At 37.2% G+C, this 27,772-nt stretch overlaps 1 protein-coding gene across 1 annotated transcript in view; it reads right to left on the bottom strand.

Annotated features, from left to right (window-relative positions):
* USH2A (usherin) overlaps positions 1-27,772 on the bottom strand; it is a 390,731-nt gene that overhangs the window by 123,449 nt on the left and 239,510 nt on the right. The window contains exons 38-40 of the mRNA XM_074817915.1: positions 18,939-19,089; positions 18,626-18,768; positions 9,638-10,266 (exon numbers count right to left, since the gene is read on the bottom strand). Coding sequence (XP_074674016.1) covers positions 9,638-10,266; positions 18,626-18,768; positions 18,939-19,089 — 923 coding nt within the window. The remainder of the gene's footprint in view (positions 1-9,637; positions 10,267-18,625; positions 18,769-18,938; positions 19,090-27,772) is intronic.

Here is a 27,772-nt window from a genome sequence, read left to right as displayed (position 1 = left end):
CTTGCCATTGACCTACTCATCTATAACAATTGCTGTCTCTTTTCCTCCCAGGCATGGGATGATTAAGGATTGAATCCAACATTTCAAAGAACAGAGAAAATGGACACAGACAACAGAAAATGGAAGACAATGGAGAAAACCTAGATAAAGGTATGTGCAGAATAAAATGAACAAAGATAATATTGAAATGTTTAATAGTAGCACCAAGATACTTTAGTTTAAGTTCAGTTGAACTTTTTCCTTAAGTCTCTTCAGCTTCCGAAGTAAGTATCTTTAAAAAGGTATATGCACAATTACACACAGCCGTGGAAACAGAGAAGCTTGATGTATAAAATGATTTCTAAAGGACCCTTGGGGATTAGGAAATGTTATATCTTAGGTACAGAAGGACCTCTTAGGCTGTCAGACTTGTAAGAAACCTGGCAGCAAAGTACTGGAGAAAGCTGAAGGATTTTGATAACAAAATCTGGAATACTATTAAACAGAGAATTAGAAACAGGGTGATCTTGAGTAAAGACAGCACAAATAAGATTATTGGTGCCCACATAGGAAAGGCTTAGCTCTGGCTAATTATCAAATGCTGTATTCAGATTTCTGTTACTTCTGGCCCCAAATCACGATCAAACAAATAAAGAAAATACTATTAATAAAGCAATGCAAAATTTTACAGAAGGTAGGAATTGATTCTGCACCATTCTCACAGACATTGAGCAAAACTCTCATTTTGAAGTAGTTCATGTGATCTAGCCATAGGAAGTATAGAAGAATGGATGATTAGCACAGACAACAGAAAATGTTTTCAAGTGCAAGTACGTGTTGGTTTTGGCTGGGATAGAGTTAATTTTCTTCATAGTAGCTAGTATTGGGCTATGTTTTGAATTTGTGCTGGAAATAGTGTTGATAATTCAGGGATGTTTTCCTTATTGCTGAGCAGTGCTGACACAGAGTGAAGGCCTTGTCTGCTTCTCACAGCATCCCAGTAGCGAGGAGGCTGGGGGTGTACAAGAACCTGGGAGGGGACATAGCTGAGACAACTGACACCAGGGATATTCCACACCTGCATATAAAGCAGGATGAAGAAGGAGGTGGGGGGGTGGGGTGGGGGTTGTTCCGAGTTACTGTGTTTGTCTTCCCAAGTAACTGTTACGTGTGATGGAGCTCTGCTTTCCTGGAGATGGCTGAACACCTGCCTGCCCATGGGAAGTGGTGAATGAATTCCTTGTTTTGCTTTGCTTGTGTGCACAGCTTTTGCTTTACCTATTAAACTGTCTTTATCTCAACCCACAAGTTTTCTCACTTTTACCCTTCTATTTCTCACCCCCATCCCACTGTGGAGGGAGTGAGCAAGCAGCTGTGTGGGGCTTAGTTGCCAGCTGGGGTTAAACCATGACAAGGCAGAAAGCATTCAGGCCAGTAAACTTCAGGTGAAATTTCCAATCCCAGTGCTTTTCGTTGCTACAATACTGCACAGACTGGATGCATTGTGTATGTCACAGAAAGAGGGGAATGTGTATGATTCACTTTTATTTTCAGGGACATATCTTTGAAGTTACTGGAAGAAGAACAGAAGACTTTAAGGTCTGACACACCACAGCAAACCACCCATTTCTGCAACTATGATTATGTTATTCTTTTTTGAGTTGTAGCATCTATTCTGAAATTCTGCCTTAGTGAAATGTGACTAAAGATAACATATTCGAGGTCTTTTGTAGGAATATAAATAAAGTAAATCTGTCATTATCAGTAAAAAAACCCCTCTTGTTGCTTAATGCAAGGTGGCTTCTAATAAAAGAATGCTTTAGAAAATTGGAAAATCCCTAGTGCTGCCCTCTCAGAAGAAGAAATTGTTTAAAAATGTTCACCTTGTACCAAATCTTGTTTTATTTCCTGGAAGAGAGGAGTTATTTTTTAATCACATTACATTTTAGATGTCTAATTCTTATGTCTAAACCCACAAAATTACTCTATTAGAACTTGCACAAGATTTGCCATATACTGTAACCATTTGACATAAAGGAACATATTAATAACATGGGCAGGAAAACAGATGCTGCTCCAGAACCTCAGCTCCTGAGTTTTATACAGCGTGTGCACTAGCTGGTAAAACTTGAAAAAACTCCCAGGTGTTACTTCACAGCATTTGATGTGTGCTAGCAGATAAAATACCTCATACTGTACATAACATAGGTGCTTCGTGGGGCTTACACTGCAAAATTTATCTTCTTTTTTTCCTAAGAGAAATGAAAACCAGTCTGAATAAAAAGAATATTCAGTCAGAAGCACGACTCAGAATGCAACTTATTTCTATCTGGGCATGGACATCATACAGATATGTAGATCAGTTATCACTTTGGTTAGTATTTTTTTAAACTAGATAAAGGGATGACCAAGGATACTTACGGTCACTACTGTGTCACTTGACTTGCTTTGAATTCCATTTGTCACCTGGAAATGATAGGACATGCAGTCTCTGACAAACCTGTCTTGTCAAGAGGCAAGGGACTGCCTGACCCACACAGTGTAAATGAAGATGATGGAGCCAGCCTGGTTAACACACATGTGGCACTACTCGATCTCTTCTCCACTTTGATGTGCCAAGGTTTGAGGTAAGAGCTTGGCAATGCATGAAAGCAGGAAAGCTCACTAGACAGGCTGTGTTGGAAGCAGTAACAGTTTGTTCATTGATTTGAAGCTCAGCACTGAAACCATGAAAGAGGATGCCCATGAGAAAGAGAGAATAAGGTAACTACTGGGAGAGATTAACTGATTCAATGTAATGACTCTGGAAGCTGTCATTTAAAGATCAAAGCACCTTATTTTCTCCACCACAAAATTTAAAGAGACAGAAATTAGCCATTTTCCCCCCATTAAACAGTTATAACCTTGGAAATCTTTCTTTTTTCTTTTTTTTTCTTCTTTTTTTTTTTTTTTTTTGACAGCAGTTGGAACCCTGTGATTTAATTCTGAGATATGTGAAGAGAGGTATTGGCACATGGGTAACTATTTCACTAGTTCAGGCCTTCAACAGTTTGCTTTTAAATCAGCATATTTGGCTTCATTTTATTCTCATTTCTCCTAGCTGCTGCTTGTAACATCTACAAACAGAATGTAATATATACACTACTGAGAGCTTTTCAATGTTGGTCTCAAAGCATGTTGTAAGTCTCAAATTGCAAGTATTATTATTCTAGTTTTACAGATGAAAAGACTAAATCCCAGACTAAGTCATGTATCAGAAAGAAGCAAAACTGAAAACAAAGACCTGTAACCCTAATTGTGCATTCCAGCCACTGGACTATAGTCCTCTGCCAACACCCCAGCCCCCCTAAAAGTAGTTGGGAGATGAATTTCCTCATGAGTTCTTATCTGTCTTAACAGAAATTATAGTGGGATTCATTCAAGAGCCAGTATCACACCAGAAAAGCAAATCCTGACAGAGGTCACTGATAATTATTCTCATACACTTTGCACACGAATTACATACAACTTCAGCAAGCACTACCACAGAAGAACAGCATGGTCAAGTTTGCAGTAACAGATTGCTATTACAAAAACTTCTAGAAGCAGTTAGCTTGAGTAGTGAGAAAAGAGAAAGAACATTTATTTATGATCCTAAACACCTACTACAGTAAAGTGTTTAAGCTCTATCAAAGGCAGAGGGATAATGCTGATGAAAACCCAATTAGTTCACCCCACTGTATGATCTGTATCAAATAAGCAAGCTGTGCAAGAAATCACAGTCCTAAAATGTGGAAAACCTCTATTGTGCAGGTTAAGGTTTTTCCTATGGGTGTTGGAGTATCCCAAGTTGCTCAAGCAGCACTTATGTGGCAAATAAACCAAGGTCTCACTGACCTTAGCAGCATTACTAGGCAATCTTCACACAAGGATTGATCACTCCTAAACAATTTCCCCAATTGACCAGACATACCTGCATAAAACTGGAAATGTGGTGAATAAAGTCCAAACTCTTTTTTTCACCTCAGCGCAAAGCTCCTACGTGGGTTTACTGCATCACCCTTTAGTGCGCAAGGCCTAGGCATCAGGGTTGTTCGTATTCTCAAAATTGTGTTCTTAACAACTGAAGTCTAAAGCATTTTGAGAATGAAATAGAAACAGGGGGTTTTAACAAGGAAGAGAGGAAGGGTCTTCACAGCCTCATTCTCTACCACGCAGTGATCTGCAGAGGAAAAATACTGAAGGATCACCTCTCCGTTAGTCATCGATTTCAGTGACCATGGAGTGACTACCAATGTATCCAGTGTTCTCTGATCAGAAGCAACTTCACAGGACAGCAAACATTAACATGTGAGACAAAAACCAACTCCAGAACATGTGCCTATAACTGTAATTGCACAGGAAGTGGAAAATGGTTAAAGAAAACACCTTCCTTTTCACGGATGATACTCAAACTGTAACTACAGGGTATATTGCCTTAAATGTGTCAGTGGTATCCACTCCATACAGCTGCAATCTCTCTCTGGAGAACTTAGCCCCAGCCTATTTACAGTACAGGCATTTAGCAGTCCTCTGTCCAGCTTCTGGTGCCTAATGAAGAACAGAAAGCAACTATAAAAAAAGAGCTTTGTTTATTTGTGTTTGCTCACTTGCATACGCAATTTAGTAGTCAAATTTGAAAAATAGCTACCAGAAAAGTTCATTGCTCTGTAGCAACAAATGATAAGCTTCTGCAAAGAAAGAGTGCAGACTGCGACTCTTGAAGATCCTGCAGACATTGTTCAATCTGTAGGGTGGAATACCAGCTTTCTCTGCTGCAGCTTCTTCTATACAAATCAAAGAACGGCAGGTGAACTGTAAATTAAGTGATTGTCATCTCTGAGGGTAACAACAAACGTGAATGACAATGGAATTAAAAAGCCTACAACCCTTCCTCAGTCAGAGAAGTCATGAAGAAATACTTTTGAAAAAGAAATAATCCATAGAAAATCAATGACATGATATTAAATGAATATGCAAAAAAAAGAAATTAGAAAGAAGAATGACAGTTTGGTGCTACAGAATCACCACATCCCTTCATTTCTAGCAGGCTACATATATAACATATATTAAGAGAGAAGCCAGTGAAATAATAATTTTTTATTTTTCTCATTTTGTATCTAATCAAACTGCAGGAATTTTCTGACACTGATGTTATCATGAAGGAATAGCATGGTATAAGAACTATATGTCAATGAGGTACTTATTTCATCCAGCCAGGATGCAACCCTTCTCTTATAGCCTATCTAAACACCAAAAAGAAAAAAAAATCCTTTCCCCTTGAGAGAAACATCAGGATTACATACAGCTCATGCCAACTTCTATCTTGAGAAAAAAGTTACACAAAAAATGTCTGGAAATGGCTGCAGCTTCTTATCTGTCAGTGGTCCAGTTAGTGGCACTGGTCAGCAAGGGACAACAATACAGGCAAATATGTCTCAGCAAGTATCCAGTGAAGCCAATAATCAAGACTACAGCTGTCTTTCCAGGCCAAAACCCTCAAGGGAGAGCCACAGCAGTGAAAGGGAGGTCCTCCTATCGGAAGTTAAATGGCCAAAGTTGGAGAATTTGCGTACTACAGTTAATTTAGTTCAGTGTACCCAGCCACATAATGCTTTTCCTACACAAAGAACTCCTTTAAATAATTATTCACTGTGTAAATCAGCTTCTTTCTCAAGCCACTCAACCTAGCTACATTCTCGAATGTCATATCAGTGTGAAGTGTGAGATTGAAGCAGCACAGCAATTGCAACCCTCACAAGAAAAGGAAACAATTTCTTTTATACTTCTGTACATTAGGGTATAGCAAATCTTGTGTAACAGGAATAATGTTCATGGCATTGGCATATACTAAATAAACGGCTTTTGCAGTTGCTGAATACCTCCGCTTCACTTTGGCATTTAATCAGCCACAAAAGCAGTTTATTGCGCAGTATACTCTGCTACCATGAACATTATCAATTCAGCAAATATTAAAAAATATCATGCAGGTGTCACAGAAATGGGTACTTTAAAAATTATCGACAGCTTTACACTTTCTGTTGCACAAAAGAAAGCAAGCTAAATGTTATGGAGAGATATCAGTTCATTCTGATTAAAATTAAATGTTAAAGGAGCACATACACATCAGAAGTGTTTATGCCAAGAGTGACCTGCTGTGCTGATATTTTCCTCCTTGCAGAGTGAAAGCTTTGGTCTATGAAAATAAGCTGCATACTCAAGTGAGTACTATCCCGGAGCACTTTGAATTCTCCACATCCTCAAATCATTTATATTGATTCTATGACTAAATAAAGGAATGGAAATATGTTTCTCTTTTTTGTAAATTCTCTCTGTTTTCAGTAGAAGTAAATATTTGCGCTCATGGTTTAGGGATTGGTTGCACTGACAGCTGAAAGCCTCTATTGATTTGCAACCGTGGCTTGGTAAAGGAGCCTCTTGCTAATTTTTCCCACAGTGCCCTTCCAATACTTTCCGCTCTAACCTAGGAGGACAGCTCTCTCTAGGGCAAGAGAGGTAATTAAAATCTCCATCCCAAAGAGACGGTTTATTTTCCATTCTCTGCTTGAGTTACCATTGCAGACACAGAATAAGATGAGAGCACTGTACAGCACAAGCAGATCACAAATTTGATTTGAGCACCACATAGGTGATATATGTGCTGCAGGTGTGGTGGGCTTGATCTGCTCAGGAGGGAAAATATGCTTTTCTGGGACTCTCGTCAGAGTTTAAAGGCACCCATGTAAAGCAATCCCAAACCAGATCTATCCTATTTCCACACAGGAAAACTTTTCAACCACTAAGTGGCAATCCTTGCACAATACTTCACATTTGCTCTGCCTGTGCAACTAGCATACTTCTGGGGCAAAGGGACACAAGGGGTTTGCAGAGCAGCTAATCAGATCTGCACCCTAGTTTGAAAGCAGGGCAAAAAACCCAATTGTTCTTCTATTCTCCTAGTACAGAACATTCACATGGGCCACAAAACAGCCTCAGCACCACAGCACAGCCCACTGGGTGGTCTCAGAGTCTTACTACTCTGATATGAACCTGCCATAAAATTGAAGAGAAGGAAACAGCCACCAGCATTAGAGCTAATCCATTTGACAGACCTGTAAGAAGACCAACAAGTAAGATGAAATCTCAGTCTCTTCCTCGGTGTTCCCATCTGCAAACAAGTGGAAGGAGAGAAAACCACCGGGTGCAGCAAGCCTTGTCTATAATCTCTTCAGTGATAAAGCGCAATGAGCTCTTCTGCACCTATGACTTTATTTCAATTTTTTTAAGAGATTATAATAAAAGAAATCATAATAGAAAAAGAATAATAAAAGCTAAAAAAAAATAAACTCTTGATGTCCTGGACAAGTAAGGGAAAATTTAAGAATTTTAAGAAGTCTTAGAATCTTAAAAACTGGAAGTGAAGTAATGTCTCAGCCATGCAACAACCTCTGCACAGGAACTGTACCAAGTATTCCCAACTCTCCCCCAACTATGATGACTATCAAATTAAACAACACTAAGTAAAATAAAATACTAGATAAATTAGAAGAATTTATGTCCATATCAGCAAAGGATACCAATACTCTCTACACTGAGAGAGAGAATTTTTGCTGAAGGACAGATACTCAGAAGTGAGTGTATTTGGAAGACATATACGTAAGTCAGTAAGTCACTTTTCTCAATTAAATGTTGCCACCTTTAATTATTTTGAATATTTTAACCTAAATATTTTAAAACAAGAAAAATAAACAGTAAAACTGAGTCATGGAAATAAAAACATCCAGGCTTCAGCATCCTTGACAGAAATTAGTCTTAACAGACCAAATATGTGTCTCCAGGTGGAAAAAACCCTGAAACTACAAGAGCAGCAGTGACACAAAATATGACCACCACTCATACAGAAGGGTCATACAGTGTAGATGTTAAGGAGCTTTCAATGTTAATGATAGGCTGGGGAAGAAGAAGGAAAAAAAGCATTTGAACTCTTTGTCGAGAAACGAAAACAAATTTATAAAGCATTGTTATGTGGAAATTAAATTATTACAGAGTGAAAACGGTACTGCCTGATTTCAGGTTTCAGAAGACATAAATGATCAAACTGATTTTCACTATTGGTAGATTACTTAATCTTGGAGCCGAACAAATGACAATAAATTTACAATTGAGTACACACCTCTGATCTCAAGCAAAGACATCCAGTAAAGAATTACAAGACCTCTGATAACTCACAGGCTTTTAAAATTAGGATTGGGTGTTGACTGCACTTGGAGAAAGAAAAAATATGAGTAAGATGATAGAAAATTATTGCCCTTATCACATTAACTGAAGCATTAAAGGTTGCAGCGATGAATTCTTTGTGCTCAGAGTGGAAACCAATGTGTAAAAGCTCGTGCAGTAAAATGTGGACATGTGTGTAAGCACGCCATTGAACTAGGGCTAGTGTTTACTCAGCATTGCTTCTTCTGGTAAATCTATGAAAAATGCTTTACTATAAATTGTGGTGGATATTAAGATATATCTACACAAGCACAGAGGACAGAGTCCTGGAAGTAGATTGCCCAAATCTTCAATAAACACTCTGGCAATTTATCACAATTACTGGTGGTCGATCATTATTAATTCTTACGGTAACCATTGTACTCATAGTGAACTCATTTGCTATTAACATGAAGGTAACATGCAGTTCTTTAGACATTAAAACATAATTTTAGAAGCTCAGGATTTTTTTTGTCTAATGGTGAATAGCTTTTTTCATAGCTTAAAATTATGTGTGAACAAAGCAAAAAAATCAGCATTGGTTTACTGCTTAAATCCATACCCTCAAACTATTTAGACTGCATTGGTAACACCACTCTGTTTACTTTTTGAAAATACAGTGTATACCAAAAATAATAAATCTAACAGATGAACTTCAATCTTATGCAAATGTCCTTTGTTTTGTGCTCTGGTGAGCAAGCTACTGTACCAATACTTTTGGCATTAGTACAAGACTGAATCCATGGAAGCATGTGTGTATTTACACAAAAGAGGCTTCTAAGCTACAAAAATCCCTCTTGTTTGGTTACACTAATTTCCCTTGAATGAAGTTTGTATGCAAGCCAAAACAATGGTAGTTATCCTGTCCTCTAGAGTTCATTCCCAGCAGAATGATGTGAATAATTGAAAACTTCCTAGGTAGTCCTGTAAGAGTCTTCTTTCGTAAATCAGGAGAACCACAATGCTGTTTTTTATTTCATTAACTATTTTTTTAAAAAATCTGATAATTATATACAAGATTTAATTACATAAAAAAATCTTTTTACTTCTTAGCATTTTAATGAAGTCTTGAAATTTTGGAGAAGGTAGTAGGTTATTTTCTGATCTGATTAGGGAGTTAAAAGTAAGCATTCAAGTTTAATATTGAAAATACATCAGGTGTGTAAGGAAGAAAATGAACTGGAGTGTAATGCCAGAGGCTGGTGTAAAGGAAAAAAAATGGAAAGGAATCTAATGTTTTTGAGCCAAAGGACAGACACTAATTATTCAACTATGCCTGCAGCAACGAAATCTGTTGGCTCAGCCAGTAGATGTCTCTCTTAAAATACACAGTTGCTACAAGGAAAACATGTTAAAGCCAAGAGGCAATGAGAATTATTCCTACCTTAACTGAATGCGGTCCCAACACTTCTGCATCAGGTGGCTGAACACCAGCAGGTCTTGATGGTCTAGTGGTAACTTCTGACCACGCACTGCTGTTCGTGCCTCCGTGAAGCGTGCTCATCAGCATCCTGTATTCAAATTTCTGCCAAGGGCTCAGAGCAGTACTCTGATCAATGTAGCTCATGGACTGACTGAGAGGGAGAGTCACCACAGTTGATACTTGTTCAGTTCCTTTCACTCTCCTTTCTATTGTAATATTTTCCACCAAACCATTTGAGTGAGCAGGTAGTTGCCAGGATATGACCACAGAAGTTGGAGTATCAGAATACAGCTCTGGAGCAGGAATATCCTCAGGTGCATCAGGAAGAGTCTGTATTTCCGGGGTCTCGGGTGAAAGAGAGCATCCTTTAGAAGTGCATCCTTCTACCTGAAACACATAGACAGTGTAAGGATGCAAGTCTTCTACAGTGCAATTAGATCTGGTTCCTAGCACTGTAGCATGCAGTTGGCCATTTTGGTAAATATTATAATGAGTGATAATGCCATTTGGCTTTAAAGGATGCTGCCAGGTGATGCTTGCTGCCCTTGCCGTAACATTCAAAAGAAGTGGTGGATCTAAAGGTCCAGGTTCTGTAACAGAAGAAAAAAAAAAAAAAAAAAGGAAAGGAAAATTACTAATAGCTTGTGATTTGTAAAAGTCAGCATTAGCAAGCAGTACTCATCAAATGAGACTCAAAATGACAACAGAAGTTCAAGTCTACTAAACAGCCTATTTCTTCAGAAACTGTAGGCCCATCTATTCAAGAGATGAATATGGCTTTCTTCTCAATGGCAAGCTGCTCTGTAAGCACACTTTCCCTCCCCCCACCCTTCCTCCCTCCTCCTCTGAATCTTTTTTCTTCCTGTGTCTCAAAAGTGTCCTAACAATGCCGTTAGCATGTGGAGAAAGTGTATGGCTAAGTATCAATATAGATCTTCAGTTCTAGCTTTTGTTGATATTTTTCTAGAGCGCTAGCTACTAATTGCAACCAACGGCACAGGCATAACAAAGCTGCATATTTTACAGCTCAGTAAGTCCCTACTGCATCTCCCATTATATATTCAATATTTTACTTCATTCTGTTTATAATTCTAATCCATTTTTTGCAATTTATCTACTCCCTGTTAATATTATAGGTGATTTTTTACTTCAACTGTGACAGAAGCTGCCGATTTAGCTCTTTCACCTACTGATAAATAAACAATGCACAGATCTGACCTTTAGGTTAACAGGTTTTATGCTTGCTCCACTCAGCACTCTAACTGATTCAATTATCATAAAGGTTCAGGAGCTTCCATGAATACTGAAAAAGACCGACCATATGCCTGCATAGGTGTTGTGGAACAGCAAATACTCTGCAGCCCTCCAGAGAAATTCCTTAATTGTAAATAATTTCACCATGCGACACAATCAAGTCACCTTGAATGCAAAACCCTCAGCCTGTGGAGGCAAAGTGTTATTTAAGCTTTACTGGGCTGCGTTAAATTCTGCAATTTGAAGGGCTGTTAAGTTTTTCAATTGAAATTTCATTTAAAATGCAGGTGCTTTTTATTATATTGAGGCTTTACTGCTCTCTAGGTACAAGCAAGAACATGGTGCAATAACACAAATCTGGCTCAATCACTGATCAGTAACAGCTGTAATTCCAGAACATTTAGCATTCTTATAAACCACGTCCTGAAATCTATAAATTGCTACAGCAGATCAAGAAAATACTATATTCCTCCCTATCCTGCCCATAGCAATTTTGACATTTATGAGATTTTTCTATGAACATTACATTTTATTGAAACCTTAAAAAAAGATATACTTGGATTTAGTAATTGTTTAAAATAGCTTTAGGTTTGGGGACTGGGGCGGGGGGGTGGGGTGGGGGGCTAAGTTTCAAATGCTAAGGCTTGAAAATTCAAAATTCGTTAGTGATTGTGAGTGTGTTAAGACTCCAGGACACACAACATAGCATATGCTGAATTGCACGGTAGTCAACAACACCATCATCTCATTCCTAGTGAAGCAGTATGCTGTCCAAACCACAAGGAATATTACGTTTATAGGAAGAATAATTTACTTCACTAGAAGTTAAATAATTCCTGATAATTTTTAAGTGAAGAGAGAGAGGGAGAAGGAAAAAAAGGAACCCTAGAAAACAAATAAATCCAGCATGAGTGGCTGCTTCTATATTTTAGAATAACAACTGAAGCAGTCAGAAGTCCCAATTCTCCTCTTACATACAGAGAAAAGTAAATCAGGATTATTCCACTGATGTCTGTGGAAACAGTGATGTAAAACTGGGATAGCAAGTTTTTCTTTTTTTTTTTTTTCTTTTAAATTTGAAAAAGTAACAGTGTTTTTTCTTTCATTATATGATGCATCACAAAGCAACTCCATAAAACTCATCCCTATCACATATCCTGTTCTACTCACAGTGATAATAAGGATGGACTTCTATATTTAATGCTTGTGCACTCTAGGATTAATTTAGATCTCTGAATTTACAAGTATAAAAGATGATCTGTTGTAAAGAGCAATTCAATTCTATTTGCATGTACTCTGGGGCAAAATCAATTAGGTCATAAACTGGAACAAAATTTGGTCCATTATTTAGACTTCACTGAAAGATGGAGAGGTGGAGGTGTAAACCTGAATTAGATGCATAGTCTGTAAAACAAAAATTTTGCTGGGGTGAAGGGGAAAGAGGAAAATTTGCTTTGGAATTGAAGACCTTGAAAATAAGCTGCTGCCAATTCTAGTTTAATAGAGGAGGGGAGTTGAAAGATATAGTATTTACCACTGAGCTACAAACTTGCATTTTATCTAATTATACCTGATAAATAAACTATCATACTGTGAGCTTCTGCAGGAGGAAAAAAGAAACCAAAACAAAAAAATCCCCACAACTATCATGCAGTTTGCTGTGAGGGAATGGATAAGCCTTTTTATTCCTACTGAATAAGTTGCTGGCATTACAGGTGAAACATTCATGGTAATTAGTTGAACCTGTGCTTCAACCCCCCCAGAGTTTAGATGTATTCCTTAAGGACAATCTGTAATGTATGGGAGGAGCTGTCAAACTTAAACTTTAGGTCCCCCTAGTCCCTCCCCCTCCCCTCAAAAAAGCATATTTTGGTAGCTAGCATACCTACCCACACATTCCCTACTGCCCTTTTAAAAGAGAGACTTTTAAGACTCTCTGAGTTCAAACAAGACGTTTGAGAGATGCTTAATTGGCCCCACTGGATGGGAAAGCATTAAATCCTGGTCCCCAACACTCATTCAGTGTAGCTTCTTTTTAAATGGCAAGCAGAATCATCTAATTCTATATACAAATCAACTACCACGATACTGCTTGGTTGAAAGGGTCACCACAATTATGTAAAACATGAGTATTAACTATAATTGGGATAGTTTGCTAATACAATAAAAAGCTCTGAACATGAGAAAAGTTATGCTCACAGCAGTAGCTATCACTTTCTAAAGTAAGAATTCATGGATGAAATGACATGAAAAAGATGGTTATAAAATTTTAATGGAATGATAAAAGGCAAAAGTCAGCCTCTCAGCTGAATTCTTAAAATCCCTATATATCACAATCAGCTCCTTAACTGTAAAATCAATGTGGAGTATAACATGTTGTCAATGTGGTTGTCACTGGAGGGAAGACTGCAAAGTATGACAGCTACACAGCTCAGCCTGACAATGATGAAAATAAAATCATAAAGCTTTTTACATGGATGTAACTGTTTATAGAAGCAACTACTGAACACAGGAACAGTGGGCATCTTTTTCCTTAAGATTCTTAGTTCATATTTCAAACCATTTCATTACAGTATTAATACTAGAAGGTAGTTTCATTTTGGCAAATGAAATTATCTTTTATGGCAGGCTATTTTGCTCATCTGCTTCAAAAGTTCAGACTCGACTTAAAATGAAGGCACAAAATTGTCATTAATCTTTTTTAATTCCCTAAGTAGAGCCACACATTTGTTTACTTATTGCACAGACTGGGGGAACAAGGAGCTGTACTTTCATGGATGTATTTCAGAGGAATCTATACTTTCATTAATATACTGAGACATGTACCTGGACTACTGCCCTTTAAAGCTAATGAGAAATACCTGATTTGCTGGGAAACTCTCTCACTAAGCAGAATAGAAATTCTGTGCCTTTTATTCTTGAATCATTTACTCTTTTCAGGAACACGGACAATGAAATTATACATATTAACAAAATGTGGTGTCTTTCATATACTACCAACTGTATCCTGCAGAAAATCCAATTTGTGTAGCTCTGGGCACAAGGAACCACAGGAACCTTTTATCACATCAGATCACAGAACTCAAAAGTCATTAAGCTGTTCATTCAATGATATGCAGTCCATACAAACCCCTTCAAATAAGTATTAAGGACTGTCTTCAGACTATTCAGACTTTTTGTCCTCTACAGCTCCAAATGCACATTGGTTCCAGAACCTCAGCCTACCAGTTAAGAAACTTCTAATTCCTAATCTACAGGCATGCATGGACAGCTTGTACTATTTATCATACAATCAGCATATCATATCTGCCATGATACTACTTCAGCTTAATTTGTTCTTCTGTCCTTTTGCTATTCACCCTGTCATGTATTTCACATGACTTCCTTTTCCCTTTATCACCTCACCAGGTTTTGTCTTCTCTTGCTTCAGTTTCCATTTATCTTTCCTGAGCACACATGACCACATCCACATCAACTAACTGTGGATTAGCTGATACGCCTAAACTATATGGACCTAACATACATAGCTAAAGCAGGAGACCCGTCTTCTCCGAGAACTAATATAATCAGCAGAGAAAGCAAGCACTTCCAAAAGCTGAGAACTGCATCATCTACCTTCTTGTCCTGCATTGCCTCTCTCTATTGTCTACATTAGGAAGCTTTAAAAGAATAGGTGTCCTCATCCTGGAACCAAAGCTTTGCGGTAAGCATGCCAGAGAAGCACACCATAGCACTCTATATGATAGGAATAACGATTCCTTGTTTTGTCAAGAAATAGCTCAGCTGATACATTGCAGGAGCTCTCTTTTTTTTCTTTTTAATTGCTTCTTTTTCTCTAGCAACTTCCATACATAATGATCTCAACTGACGACTGTATACTCTTGACATTACTTATTGTGAATAAACATTGGACTGGCCTATAACATTTTTATACATGAAAGAGATGAACTTGCAGTCATTTATGTAAGAACTAAAAAAATTTAAAAAATGGACTCCGTGATAGGCAACTTGCAAACCCTTCTCTCTCAACTAGTGCAAGTCAGGCACTTATAAAAGGGCTTCAGTAAGAGCTCTCCATACTGGAATTGTACACTGACCCATGGGACTGAAATATAGACAATGTAGAGAAATGCTGGTGACTGAGATGTCCTGCTGTATGCAACTCATTAGACTGCAGATAGTTTCTGGGACATCCAAAAGAAAAGAAAGGAACAAGCAGCTTTTCTCTAAAGTAACAATTTTGCTAGCTTAAAACTTGTCCAAATAGAGATGGATTTTCTCAAGCACTAGAAAAAGCTCCTTTCTCATTTGGGAACTACCCTTCTGATCAAAGATTACACCATGTGGATTGCTACCAGCCAATATAATTTTGCAAGTCATAAAGCTACACCATAAGAGTGCAGCAGCTGCCATTGGGCCAGTTTCAGGTAACTATAACCAACTCCTTTACAGCTTCCTTCTCAGATAGCTCAAAGGCTTGTCATAACAAAAGGGAACACTTAACAGAGATCATCTTTTTTATATGTAGAAAATTTCATTTTATTTCTGAATGCAATGCATGAAATTCTGCTCTCAGCTCAATGGTAAATACTGACCTCTCAGTTCAGCGGTGATTACATTGATTGCAAGAGAGTTATCTTAAATTTACATTCAAGTTACTGAAAGCAAGATTTAATCCAGAAACTTCATCATCAACTGTTTCTATTTGTCTGGCAGTAAATAGTCTGATGCTATACTGGCCAAGATCACTGGAACAAACACCTTTTATTAACATATGTTTAGCACGTTTTAATATATTCATAGGATATGTACATTACTGTTATCTGGCACAGGCAGGTTAGATATTAAAAAATGCATGGAATCAGTTACTAGTGCCACACTCATGTAAAAGGAAGCATTTGAAAATTATTTACAGCATTTTTTCTTGCATTAAAAAATACCCCAAACCTGCTAAACTGTAAATTAAGACATTTTATTATCAGATATAACAGATTTTTATGGCAGCTTTTGCTAATTTTTCCTTAATAATTCCCAATATCCTCCTAGTTTACTAAATATTTATCATAAATAAAATATAACATGCAGATATATTGTGAAATCATCAGCTTGTATTAGTAGAACTCTGTTGACTTTAAAAGCGGATGTGTTGATTTACATATATTGCTATCAGGTGTATGTGCACATAAACACACACAAATGCATATATTTTATTCTACAGATATTTTATGCTTTGGTGAAACAAAAAAGACATATTCACTGCATAAAATTCAATCAGAACATGTGTACACACATATATTTCAACAGAGTGAGAGATATAGGAAATTTCTACTGTCAAATTGTACTTTAAAAAATCAAAGTCTATTGGTTAGCGGGGCCAGGAATTAAGTATACTTCTGCAACAAGCTGTCAGTATAGGCAGCTTTATAAGAAATGTATTGAAACCTTGACAGAAGTACTGCTTATTTCTGTCAAGTCTTAAGCAAGTGAGTTGAATATCCTTTCTGAGATGGCAGCCCTCCACCAAAAACAGAGTCCTTTGTCACCACTGGAAGTTGGGGTTTTTTTGTAAATTATGAGGGTTGTTGAATACTGGGGACACATCAGCATATATTCTTTAGCAGTATCAATGCAAATGAAAGAGGACATTTCAAGGAAAATAATTTTCCCCTTGGAGACATGGAGTTTATAACTAAACCACTGAAGTTTGTTTTAAGCTAAGGAACAAGATACAGCATCACAGCTGAAGAGGCGAGCTGTTTCTTAATCTCAAAATATTTTAATTGTGTAAAAACTGGCAGAGGCATTATATTTTTATTTTCTTGTTCATAAATTTCCTTTGGGAACATCTACATTTCATAATAATCTAAGGTATTTTTGCAGTTCAGGTTTTGCAAAGGGTAGCATTTCATGCTAGTGCACAAAGATTATCCAATTTCTATGCAAGAGGTAACTTCCACATATATGTTCAAGAAGACTATATACAAAGGCATGTCCTGTGAAGGCCTTCTGCCCTATCCCTAAGTCCTGAAAAGAGAATTTTAAAATTCTACACCTACTACTTTGCACAAAAAATTATTTTTACATATACTAACAAGTGATGCCTTTTAAATGCACTTCTGTGCTCCTCCTATTTAAAAAGAAACTCCACTATGTGAACTATCTGACCAGAACTAAATCATCCTTAAAATTTGAACTAAACAGTCATAGGAGAGTGATTGCATTTAGACCATGACTGTAGACAAGTTTAATAATATTGTATCCACTTTTGGTAACAAACAATTACAATAAAGGAATTGAATCTCAACAAAGATTTTCACATGCAGCTAACACATCTCCGGTATGTAAACACCAAGTTCAGAACTTACTTTTATTAGGTAATTATTTATAGGTAATGTGTTCACAGAAGCATTTATAACTTTGGAGCTTTAATGGATTTATCAGATAAATTTCTGTTGTGAATTTGCTCAGCTTCAAAGAAAAATGTTTTACAATTGTGGGAAGACATTTTCTTCTGTGTGTTCTCAAGATAGACAGCTATGCATTTAGAGAAGGGACTAAAATGAAGTTGAGTTACCAGCACTGAATATTTGCTACAACAATTGCATATGAGCATCAGGTTAAATTTATAGTCTGAAATGCAGATCTCATATCAGTGTAAAATAGAGTAAGACCAGAAGGCACTTTGGTGTAAAGGCAGAGAAAGAAACATAGTAATGAAACCAGTAGTGAAACACCCACCACGCTTCCCACCTTTTCCTCCTCAGAATGCCTTACTTTCTTATTAAATAAGATATAACAGGAAAAATCTCTTTAGAAAATACTTAATTTCTCTAAAATTTGGTACAATGGGGTCATCCGCTGCTGATTTTAAAAAAACAAACAAACAAACAAACAACAAAGAACGTATTTGAAAACAACAGATTTTTCAAAAAAGTATGCTATTAGATATCCTGCTACATTGTAAGAGAAAACTAATAGCTCAGTTTCCTAAAAAAAAAAAGCTGGAAATGAAATATTTTGCATATGTATTATGTACAACAAGCTCAAGTTTTGTCATATGTTTCTGCTTATATATTGTATCAGGTCCAAAATCCTACCCTGCCAACTAAATGGCTGTACCTATATGCTGATACCTATTCATTAAATCAAGGGACTGTTGAACAAATTACATGACTGGCAATGACAAACTCAATTTCAGATCAGTAGATCACCACTCTGAATTAACAAAGATCACTGCGAATGAAAAGTTCTGTTCAGCTGTGGTATAGCTTAGGTATTCTCAACACAGAGATAAGACAACTGTCATATACTATTAACTTCAACTTATTTTCTCTGATATGACTGAAATCAGAATCAAGTCCCTGCATATAAAGAAATACCACTTGCAAAGCTGTACTTACTAGTGTATCTTAAACTAACCATATATGAACACATGTGCATGGAGGATTATTATATAAAGAAATAAGATACTACTTCACAAAACATATATTTAACTATTCATGTTTTATGAAAATCTAAGACAACACATACTTGATCCCTTAGGAGTTGTTACTGCAAGCTAATATTCAGGAAGGAAATACATTATTGCTATTTTACTGAGAAAGCTAGATAACCAAAAGAAATTATGTGCAATGGCAGCTGAACTGTTATTTATATTTTCTGCTAAAGGGAGTTAAATAACATCAGACTGCTTACTGTCTTCTGCTGTAGTCATTGCAGTCCAGTTGCTATAGGCGTTGCCATAACCATTGGAGGCAACCACTCTCATCTCATACTCAGTATGTGGCTGAAGATCTCCGACCCTGTGTTGTAAGGAAGCAGTAGGGCTGGAAAGCAAACTGCAAAGAAAAGCAGCATGAGTTACATTATTAAACATGCGCACCTAAAGAAAGACTAAAACATTACATGTCTTGTAACAAAACCAGCCACGCTAAAGGTGAGCCATATTCAAGATAATGGGACTTTTCTTGCTCAGCAGTTGACAGTGGCCTTGCCATGGTCTGCATACTCTAAAATGTCACCAGCAGAATGCCTCCGCCGCATCTGGAGTCCGTAGCTGGGTGCGCCTGGGGCGTTGTTGCGAACTGGTGTAGACCAGACAACCTGAAGACTGGTCGGAGAGGCAGATGAAAGCCTTGGAGGCATCACGCCATCTGGAGCTGTCGAAAGACATGGATGAATTAGAGCAGAGAAAACCACGGAGAACATATGCCGGTAGAAACAAAATGCTCCACACACTGGAAAAACTGTTCTTCGGGATCAACAGCAATGTTAACATGGTCCATTTAGTTTAACATTTTCACTACTGAACAATGCTATTTCTTAATTTTCTTCTTTCCAATACAGTTATATGTGAATATGATTTTGCTAAAAGCAAACCTCCAAACACCAAAAGTAATTCAGAAGCAACATATTCTCTACCACCTGTTCAAATATTATCTACTTCTCCTTGTGCCCAGCTCTGCCACCCCAAGAAGTTAAAGAAACGCTCACAGAAATGTTACGCAGTAAGAGTAAAATTGATCAGACTTTTTATCATTCAGATACCTTCTCACCCTTATAAATTAGTAATAATTTTAAAAGAAAACAGCAAAAATTTTAAGGGAAAAAAGGTCTTTAGGTAGAAATCAAAATAGATTCACTGAAGTCTCAGTCTCTAGCCCCCTGTTTAGTTAAGGAAATTAATTTTTATGAAGTCCAGGAACTCCAGATCAAAATGTGTCAGTAACAATACCACCAATGACCTTTAACTGCTACAAATTTCACTGCATGCAGTAAAAAGAACTATGCCAATTTGCACCCATGATTTTATGGCTTTATTTTTTCATTAATAAAGCACTGTGTTGAAACTTTCTGGAACTTTTATATATAACACATGTCTGTAGCCATAGCTCTGTAGCTCTTTTCCAGAGAGTTAAAACACTGGAAAGTTACTGCCTTTGTCATTTAAACTCTTGTATAATAGTTTTGCTTTTCATGGTCCAGTAGTTACCATTTGCTTCTTTCTTTGGTCTTTCCAACAGAAATTTTTTGTGGCTGTTATTTTTTACCTTCTCTCTATTGGAAAAAACAACCTCACAGATCTGTAACTTAAGGTGTAGTTGTAAGCTTCAAGGCATAAGTTGTAAGATGAGCGAACAGTATTTTACAGTAAGTTTTATGATTTTCATTTACCACCTGTATATGAGGTGGTTACTAAGAGGAAAGAAACAGACTTTGTGAGACACTGTCTGAATCATTCTCTCCCTGAAACAGATGAAAGAAAGGCATTGGCTCCAAAAATAAAAGAGTCATCAGTCATATACAATAGTTTTTACTTATACTGATATATACATACAGAGATATGTGAACTGATATGTCTGACACTTTTACTCTGATTACACATACTTATGACTGGGGAACTTCAAAATTCCTCAACTCCAGCTCTAAATTGTATTACGTAGAAAGGCACAAGACAAGTCTTGCTCCAATCTAGAGATTTGTTCCCTTTCCCTTAAGTTCAAGGTCTGCCAGTTCTCATACGAAATTTTTACTAAAAGCTGGCTGCAGGTGTACCTGAGTTATGACCGGGTATTTTACTTCTGAGAATTGGGCCCTAGCCCTGCAACCCTCCCATTTTTTTCAGGACAAGATGAAGTGGAACATGATCTCCAGCTTCCCTCACTCCCTTCCCCTCCTCTCCATTAGTGAAAAAAACATAAAATTTCTGGGTTTGAGCCAGTCTGGCAGCCTTTGGATGCTCCCTCCTGCTGCTGTTATCTAGACTTAGGCAATAAGGCTCCAGTAAATCCCAAGTAAACTTGAAATCTTCTGGCTTCCACATCCAGGAGATGTTTGAGACTGAGGTAATTCATGGTCTGCAAATCCCTTGCCAACACCTCCAAGGCCAGTCAAGAGCTTGTGAGCCCCTCAACTCAGAGGGAAGAAGATGGCTGATTTAACTTGAACAGCCCCCAACATCCCTCCAGCTGAGCCATCAAAACAAAACATCTGCACACTAAATGCCTCTGTATGTGAATTAAATTTCACTCTCACAGTAAAATGGAAAACATACATTTACCACACTTAACATTGTTCTGTTTAGCGGCAACATAACTAAAGTTGGAGCAAGTTGTACAATAAGAAGGTTTAAATCCTATGGATGTACAGTACTTGCAGATAATCATGAATTATTTTGCCATCCCTTTATAAAGTGATTCCTGAAGTTGTTAGCAAGCAAACTCAGCCAGCACGAGAAAGATGGTGCCATTAATGTAAAAACTTTTATTAGAGGATTTTAAAGTGTTTTCACAAGCTGACACTAATAGAACGACTCAATATCCCTTCAAAGCAAGGTACTACCTCATTTAAAACTGAACTGTCTGTAGCACCAGTTGTTCAAGTACACACAGAAATTCTACACAGTAAAAAAAGCTACATCTAAAAATGAATCTAATTAGCTGAGCTGTAATCTGCCCAGGAAGCCAAAGTTCACATTGTTATTGAGGAGACAGTGTGAGCAACTCACTGAGGAGGCAAAAGCGTTAAATTTATTGCCAGTTCTGACAGGACACATCAATTCACCTTTGTCTTTCATTTCTCAATCTGTTAAATGGAGATAATAATACTTATCCTTCTTTGTAAAGCTCTCTGAGATCTACAAAGTAAAAGCTCCGATTAAGCTTTATGTATGTATAGTGGTGGTTATTATAGCGATACAGGAATGTTCATCAGAAAACAAAGATGTAGCTGTCTAAATGTCAATAACAATCCACAGTGCGGATGTTATTTTAATGGCGTAGGTAATCTCAGCTAAATGTTCAAATCTCTTCTACCAACAAAAGCACAGCATAGGGAGGAGTAGAAAATTTGGACAAATCTCGTCCGTGAAAGTCGACTGACCTGTAGAAGAAGCCAAGCCCACTATTTTCAAACCAACATGTTAGAATATACAGCAAATATATTTAATCTGAAAGACTCCCTGTAGCTTGCAGAGAACCTCCTCAGCTATGCACGAGTGCATGTTCTCAGGTCTGCGCTTCCAAAGGAGTGGGGCAGGGGGGTACAACAAATAAATTGTCAACTCTCTGCTGAGTCATAATGAGAAAGATGCTCTATTAAACTAATCATGCTTTGATCATTAAAACTACAGAGCACTTCCCCCCAAAAAAGGCAATTCTAAATTGCACACGAAACATCCTTTGACTATTTCAAACACTTCTCATCGCCAAGGTCTTCAGTGTAACATTTCCCTCAGCTTAACCCTTTTTATCCAATCCATACTCCCGAGAGACTCTTTACTACCCAAGTAATAACTGGCAACCAGCAATAATTCTGCTGTGAATTTCTCAACAGAAGAGCCATGTATCTATCAGCTTGATATATCGTCTTTAAGATGCAATGTTGCTCAAAAAGCTCCCCTCAAGCTTTAATATGACCCTCAGGGGGCAACCACTCCACTTGCAACCTACTGAATCAACATCTAGCCCAGTAAATCCTCACTTAGCAGGGCAGAAAGTCACGCTTTGTATATGAAGAGACTACAAAGGCAGAATAAAATATTTAATCAGCTGTCAATTCTAATCAAAGAATTAATAAACAGCCCCACAAAATAAAAAAAAAACCTGAAGACTGTTTCAAGCTGACAATGATATATTGTATTCCAGATACTCAGGTACATGCAGATGAGTCAAGAAAGATCTGAACCCTGCTCAGCCACTAAATGTGCAGTCTTTGAAAAGTGTTTCAACTTCTTGCCTCAATTTCCTTATCTTAAACAACATACGCAGTAGTAGTCAGCTTTGTAAGTATTTATTTTAGGACAGTAAGAATTGCATTAAATGATTGTGCTTAAATGCTTACTCCATGTTGAAAGCCTATTTTTCTGAGAGGTATTCATTATATTTATCATAAGGATATATCTGAAATTTTAAATATATTTAAATTTTCTGGGAGTAGAAGACTGGGTAGGACTATTAAAAGTGAACTACCATTAGGACAATAAATTATTATTTCATTACAAAAATGTCTGTGCTATTAATCTTTAATAAGAGGAAGAAAGCCACTCGAGAGCTCGATTTGGTATCTATGAAATTGGTGTAAACTCACACCAACTTTGAAGTGACACTGCTTTTAACAATGATCAGATATATTTGCCCTGCTGTGTCCATAATAGCTGCAGATAGGCAGCTAGAAGAGTTTGGAGCTATGTAAATGTAACTCTACAATTTGCCACATCTGCGTATGTAAAATATTTAGCACAGGTGATGCATTTGTATCTTATCGAAATATTTTTCATACACATGGATGCAAATGATAACTGCAGGTATTTAATTACAGAGGAGGAAAATAGGCTCTCCACAGTCTGTGCCATAACAGCAAGGGAAAGTTTCAGTCAGACTGCCTTTAGATTAATGTCTCTCTCAGTCATGCCTACTCTTGCTCTTTTCCAGCTTCAATTCACAAACCCCATTTCTTTATCTCATTGCAGTGGTTGTTTAGATACTTCTGATTCATTTTCTATTTTAGGTGCCCATACTGAGATCATCTCATTACTGCGCTTTTTATGGCAATATGTTCTGCACGTTGACATTTGTTTCTTCTGATTCTCCTAGGTATGCCTGTTATCTAGTTGTTTGCTCGGTCCAAATAATTCCAGTTGTTGCACTCTCCATAATTCTCAACATGGGCATGTGCTTTTGTTTCATTTAACCGAAAGACAGGCCATGATGCTGGGCCATATGTCATCACTAGAAAGGCATGTTAGTTATAAACCTTTATTGGCAAAGCAGAAGATTGCTTTTTTTGTTTCTTGTCTTCACAGGTTCATTGATGTTTACTCCAGTTTGGTTTTTAACTCTCTTTTCCCAGTTATCTTTCTTATTCAGTGTATAGCAAATACACACAGTTGTTCTTGATTCTTCATCTAATATATATGTTCAATCATCTTGTTTTCCACCTACTCAATACTTAGAGAATGCATAGAATATTCTTGGATTTTATTTTTAATTTTATAATTTCATTGATATATGTTTTCAGTTACAGATGTGTCTCCATCTAATAATACATATACCAGGGACAACACACCCCTTATTCAACACACATCCATACACTTTGGAACATACAATGTGAAAGGTCCATGGTGGCCTTCTTGCTTGCTCCTCTCTGGCACAAGAGTCTTGGGAAGAAAAGAAGATGTGCTATGGGAAAAAGCAAGTAAAGAGACATAAAGGAGTAGCTTAAAGCCTCCGTGAACTTCCCAGTAAATCCAAACCTGTTCACACCTCATGTTATTGCAATTTTATTTTCAGAACTATAACATAATCAGGGTACAGAAATATCTTGTTCGCTCTTCATGATCTATCCTGTTTTATACATCTGATCTCTGCTATAATCATAGAATCATAGAATGGTTTGGGTTGGAAGGGACCTTAAAGATCACCTAGTGCCAACCCCCCTGTCATGGGCAGGGACACCTTCCACTAGACCAACCTGGCCTTGAACACTTATAATAGTAATTTCACTTGAAAAGGAGTGGCTTTGTAAATCTTTTCACTTTTAGCATTAATCTTTAATGTTACTTGTATTTGTAAGGCACAATATCACTCGGAAAAATGAAAACAAGAAGTTTGAAAAATCTAAAATTTATCTTTATCTGGATTGAGTGTGTAAGCTCTAACTGCAAATTTTCCTCCATTTGCACTATTTGGTATTCCAAGCTGCAGAGTACGATATAAGTAGGGCCCTGAAAATCAACTCAGTCTTTACTTAATGATATGCAGACCTGAAGTTTAAGACAATCGTATTTTGAAATCTCAGAGCAGGCTTACTTATTCCTCATTAATACTGCTCTAGTGAAAAACAAAATCAGACACCCCCCCTCCTTTTAATGAACTTTTCTTCACGTGCAATCTCAACATCTGCAATCCATATATGGGTCTCGAGTGAAAATATGTGTAAGAGATATTCCTTTCTTAAGTGTTATATTTTACTGAGGTCAACATCATAAAAATGTCTTATAGATTTGTCACCTTTACCTTTATATAAGTAACCTGCCTTCGTTCCTCATGCTAGATAGAAGTTTATCCATATTACTCAGCAAGAACTTTGCTAAACTCTAAAAGCTACAAAAGAATGCCAATAAGCAATTAGCTGAATGATTAATGATTTTAATACCTGTAATAAAGACATTGGATGGAATTTATGACTGCCTAGTAAAACTAATTATTCATCAGACTGTTTAAAAGGATGCCTAGCCAATAACTGTCATATGACATAATTTTTAAAAAAATACAATGAGGAAAAAACACAAGGATTGGTATTACAAAATCAGGCAGAAACCACACTTAAACAAACAGTTCCTGTGGGTTAATTGTGACTGGTTACTGGAAAATGAAATATCTCTGTGAAGTAGCTTTGAGAAACTGCCTCCCTTTACTTAGGGGAACAGATGTGGCAAGAGCAGAGGGAACAAGATCCTGTCTATCTTCATGAAATAGCTTCAGCTTCCTGCATGAAGCAGCTTTAGAAATTAATTTCAGGACTTTTTTTTTTTAAAAAAGGAAGAAGGTGAAAGAATTTGACATCATCTTCAAAATCTTGCAGCTTCCCTTACAACTGATATCTGCAGGCAGAGAGCTATGACCAGAGGCAGGTATGCTAGCTTCCACATTGATGGAAACATCTCTGGTGAGAGACTTGTAGACTGCTGGTGAGGAGATGCTTGGCTAAATGGAAGTTTCTTTCTTAATATTGATGGTACAGTTTCAGAGAACTGCAGGCTGGCTTTTAAGGTTTTTACTTCATGTATGAAACAAAACAGTTCTTAGCTCTGGAAATAGGGGCTTCCCAAAAGCAACAAAAAAAAAGCAAATTATATCACTGATGGTTGGGAAAAGACCAGGGAAGAAAGTTTAAACCTATGTAGCTTAAAGAATAATAGAAGAGCAAAAGGACAGACATACAGGAATCTTCAACTTTGTAGAAGTTTTGCAAAGACAAAGAGAATCTCTGTGTCCTCGGAAACAGGACATACAGTAATGGGATTAAACTGATGCAAAAAAGATTTCAAATCTCCATCGGACTAAACAAATGTTTTATCAGAAATGAGACAACTTGTGGTTTTGAGGAAAGATGCATGAGACTATTTCCTGATGAAATTTTTTTAGTCTAATAATTCAGTGAAGGGGACTCTAACGTCATAGAAGATGAAGAAGGAGCAAAGAAAAAGGAAAAGACATAGAGGTGATGATGTTACATGAAGCATATTCCTCAGTCTGAAGCATAAGTTGTTGAGAATTAATTTTTAATATTGTTTTATTCTATGACTGAAAGCAAAAGCATAACAGGATATTCAAAACCAGAAAGCAGCATTCTACTTGAACAAGTGGACATGGTTGCTGCAAACGATTGTTGCTATGTCTCCACTCAGTGTGGCAAAAGAAACTAAGAAAATACAGCAACCTAACTGAATACTAAAAAAAAGTAAGATATTAGAATAGATGTGAAGGTTCTTGTTAAAGAAGTTGATGTGCATTTTGACAGAAGCATCAGTTTATATATCCCTAAATGTATAGACTGGAGAACAATGCAGGTTTGCAAATAAATTAGATCTGCAATAAGATTACCTGTAGTTATTTTTAATCCTTAAGTAGCTCTGCAGTACATAGAGGATGGTGTGAAATACTACCATTCCTGATGGAATCCAAGCTTGAGAGTGTCCATAAATAGAGAACAGATCTGACAAGATGAGAGATTAGCTGGTGTTAAGGAGCCACTACATACAGTGGGTGGTGCAGTCTTATTATATCTTGAATGTCCTACAGGTATCTGTGAGATCCAGGTCACTGGACTACCTTTTGGCCATGAAAGAACTGAAGCCATAGCACACATTTTCCCCCTCAAATTCTTTCCTTATTTTCAGAAAGAGAAGGAAAAGAGGTTTCCTCAAAGTTTCTGCTCCTAGTAATCCAGGCAAGACAGAGCTGGATTTGGTTCACAGCAACTAATTAACTTCTTTATGTCATATGTGGTAAGCACAAATAACCCTTGTCTCATTGTCAGTGTCTTTTTATAGGGAAAATGGAGGCAGGTGTTGAGAAAGAAGTGACTCTTCGCACTTACATTGTCCCCATCCCTCTCATCCCCTCCAGAGACAGCACGAGCAGCAAGTCTGATGCTCTGGAATTCCTGGAGGAGACCAGCTCTGTGTCATGTCTCTGCCAAATCACTGCACCCCCTCAAGCTGCCACCTCTTCTCCTTCCCTTTCTGTAACAGAAAAATGTGCATTTACACTGCCACATTTCCAGTGGCATTTACATGTTGTTTTGAAACAAATACTATATAGTACTATGATCTATGAATTGAGAGAACATTTAGAAAACAAAATCAGTATTGTTGAATAAAAGTAAAAGCTTAGTTATAAATGAGGAAAAACAATCACCTTACTTTTAACTAAAAACACCCATTGTTTATACTGAAAAATAAAGCATTCTTCACAGCAGACTCACATATTAAAGGATCAGATAACTTTATCATTACAGGGAATTGCAAGGTTGCAAAGACCAAGGCACTGCCTCCTTGGGTGTGAGTACATTTGGATATCTCAGCTGAGGATATGCCATCACCAATACAACTCATTACAGCTTTGCTTTTGGTTCTAGCGTCTTGATGGTACTGATATAAAACAATACTAAAGCTACAAACATAGCTGGTCACATTGTGGATCAGACTTTGTGATGTGTTTGTTCATGGTATGATATTCCCACAATTGCTGTTCATACACGTTTTTTGCAAGGAGCTTGCAGAGTTTCCAAAAGTTTTGTATATTCTACCTTACCTAATCTTCTGAAATATATCTTTAT

The sequence above is a fragment of the Strix aluco genome, chromosome 3 (assembly GCF_031877795.1).
Source record: "Strix aluco isolate bStrAlu1 chromosome 3, bStrAlu1.hap1, whole genome shotgun sequence".
Classification (NCBI taxonomy): Eukaryota; Metazoa; Chordata; class Aves; order Strigiformes; family Strigidae; genus Strix; species Strix aluco.
The sequence above is the reverse complement of the archived record's forward strand: the minus strand, read 5'-3'. Positions and strand labels throughout refer to the sequence as shown.